At 41.7% G+C, this 3,133-nt stretch overlaps 1 protein-coding gene across 1 annotated transcript; it reads right to left on the minus strand.

The window, feature by feature from the left end:
* Positions 1-223: 223 nt before the first annotated feature.
* Positions 224-2,390, minus strand: LOC124275608. The gene is made up of 2 exons (XM_046711208.1): positions 2,084-2,390; positions 224-982 (listed from the first exon to the last, which is right to left on the minus strand). Exons 1-2 carry the CDS (start codon positions 2,322-2,324, stop codon positions 432-434), a joined length of 792 nt encoding a protein of 263 aa, XP_046567164.1. The 5' UTR covers positions 2,325-2,390; the 3' UTR covers positions 224-431.
* Between the last annotated feature and the right edge of the window lie 743 nt (positions 2,391-3,133).

Below are 3,133 nucleotides of genomic sequence, written 5' to 3' on the forward strand. Positions count from 1 at the left end.
ATTGCTGACTTGGATAATACTCTGTGTTTCGACCATAAACGCAATAAATAAAATCAAGGTTCGACTCTTGTATATAACCCACATGGTGTGCCGCATTGGACGTTGATATGATGATATCTCTATCATATTACTACGTAATTATTGAGTAGAATGATAACATGAGTGAGTGAGTTGGGTTTTACACCGCTTTCAGAAATATTCCAGAAAAACAACATGACAAGCGTTCTACTTTGACAGATAACTTTATAAAAGGCGGCATCCGTCATTCATAATTAACATATGTAAACAACACAAAACAAACAACAGTTGGCACTTTCTTTCAGTTCCATAAAAATCACAACAGTCGGTCTTCGATGAACACTTTTGATGGGAATCGATGGAGTAACAACGTCTATGACATGCAACAATATGCATATGGCGATAAAAGATTGTCATGATCCCCTCGCGCAAATATTATCACGTGATAAAATGCCAGTATTTGCATCGTCTTTCGAATGGTTGAAGATACCAAGCGTATCCTCCGATCGTAATCGTTTGCGAGGTTCAACCTCGTGAATTTCCGAGTCCCATTCTCGCTTCTTCGATCGAACACGCCCATTCGTCGAATTTGAGATCAACACAGAGTCAACATTTTCTAAAAAGACAGGTAATTTTTCAAGCAGTTCTTGATCGGCGGGAGACAGCGCGTTCCACGTGTCGTACACTCCGCTGATGCACGTTGACGAATCAGTCCGTGCGCACGTTAACTGGTCGCCGCGCCTGTCTTTTTCCGAGGCACAGGTGTAAACACAAGCTGTGCCCGTCACTGATGAACTATTGTTTTTCACGGGAATGTCGCTACTGGAGAAACCACAAATATTATCCAGAAAGTCGAACTCGTCACCTGAGGGCGCGGCGTCTATGACGTCTTCAATAACAGACTGGAATGCGTGTGTGTCGCCGTCGTTGAAATTCTCAACAGGGGCTTCGAGATTGAAAGAATCTGCAATAAAAGAATACACATATTAAAAGATAAGTTGGGATGTTAAACTGTGCTGAAAATATGTAAATCTAAGATACGTATAAACAGAAGACATACAACTCCCACACTACAACACAAAATCACGTTCCACATATCTGCATTTATAACATGAACCCTCACCATGTCTTTTCTATCTTATTTGCCAGTCAAAATCGAATGTCAATATGTATTTATCAAAGTAACGTTAACACCATAACAATCACCGTAACCATTTTGGACTTTCCTCTGAAATCCAGCTGACACTCCAGATACTGCTCAAAGAGGTCTTAAACCAAATCACTCACTCACCGAGTTCTTTTAACACGCCCGTTTGCTAAATTGTGCATGCTATTTTTCCCATGAAAATGGCATTTTAATGTTATCTTTCGAATAACATTTCAGCTACATGAAATAAGACTTAGCAGGAGCATTCGCCAAACATGTTTCCTGAATACGGCATTTGTTATGTTCTTTAACACATCAACTGTTTGATCAGAGGAAAACACACTTGACAGAAACAAATGTTGCATTTCTGTACAAACAGCCGAGAAAAGTTGACATGACAGCTTGTATCTGTTCATTACTTCTACACGCCCTTCAAAATGTGGTATCCTTTCACAATGCTTAAACATATCCCAAAGGAGATTTTTTTCTCCCCGTGATTGGGTGTGTGTGTGTGGTGTCACTGCAATGTATAGTGAGTGCGTGAATGAAAATGGTTTTATGCCGCTTTTGACAATATACCAGTAAAATATTTCAACATTGGATTTTACGCATTGCACCCATGTTGAGAATCGAACCCAGCTTAAGGCGTGACAAGCCAACCCTGTAACCACTGGGCTATTCAACCGCAACGTGGAATACTAAACATAGCTACACTCTTTTCAGAGTATGTAAATAACACGAAAGGACTCGTCAGTTCATATGAGTCATTTTCATAAGCGAACGTGATATAGCCATGCATGTATGAATGCTATACAGTATAATGATGGTAGACCATATGGCTCATGGGTGTGGTTGCCAGTGCATAAATCCATAATCACACACAGCTACAACCAACACAATTTAGGAATGCTTACATACCGATCAGGGAGAATAGATCCTGAGACAGTTCCTGACCCGAAAGTGGTGAAGTGTTGACCACGTTGGAGACGTTGTCCATATTTGCACGCTGTAGCTTTGCGTCAGACGACAGCTTCAGTTTAGATGACTGGGTTTGGATACCAAATTCATCAACACCCTCAATCTCACTTGTGTCCATGTCACAATCTAGTATTTGATCGCCATTTGAAGGCTTAAAAGCCCGTTCAGGCATATCCAGCATCGTTTCACGTTATCGTGATATCAGCTATTCAGCTCAGTGTTTAGAGACGAAATGTGTAGTCTGCCTGCTGCTATTTATACTCGTTGTTCCACGTCATTGTAAACACCAGGTCACGTGGTCGCCTAGCAAGCACGTGATTTCTGCGCTCGACGTGGCCGCATTTGCTTGTCATTCAACGTGTTCCTGCTCGACCGGCCAACACCTTAACGAATGAGAGCGTTCACGAGGGAGGGGCTTTGTGTTATGACTGGTATATCAGATCCCCACTTAGGTTTTCGACATGGAATAGCCGTTTAATCTACAAGCGCCTTACAGGTTTATCCTTACGAAACACGACCCACAAACGGATATGAAATATCAGGGTTTTACCGACTAGTTAAGCTGATCGGTGCATGTATTGCATATATGCGGTTGGACTGGGCACTGGTTATAAAATCGATATGTTGTAACCTGTACGTATTAATCACCGGTATGATTAAGCTATTGATTCCGCACGCTAAAACGATCAACGCCCATATGGCATCATTTGAAGGTTAGATTTGTCCTCTTTTTCAAGGTATTTCCCAATCAGTCGTATGTAACAACAGATCTGTGGTTTGGATTGTCTCAGCATACGAAACAATGATATTAGTTACGAAAGAGTAGGCTATACATGTGATGATGCAGTACATAACTAAGCAGTTCGATTTTCTCTGGCATTGTTACCTGTAGGCCCCAAAGTGCTATAACGGGGCTTGTGGGATGGGTTACCCGTTATTAGACAGCCTCAACGCGCGGAACCCTTGCATTCGTATGCTTAACAGAATTCG

The sequence above is a fragment of the Haliotis rubra genome, unplaced genomic scaffold (assembly GCF_003918875.1).
Source record: "Haliotis rubra isolate DU_JTF1 unplaced genomic scaffold, ASM391887v1 Scf20, whole genome shotgun sequence".
Lineage (NCBI taxonomy): Eukaryota > Metazoa > Mollusca > Gastropoda > Lepetellida > Haliotidae > Haliotis > Haliotis rubra.

Excerpts from the sequence above, each read along its gene's own strand:
- LOC124275608 (XM_046711208.1), bottom strand. The coding sequence starts at position 2,324 with ATGCTGGATATGCCTGAACGGGCTTTTAAGCCTTCAAATGGCGATCAA. Across the intron at positions 983-2,083 it reads GGATCTATTCTCCCTGATCG|ATTCTTTCAATCTCGAAGCC; the intron begins GTATGTAAGCAT and ends CTTTTATTGCAG.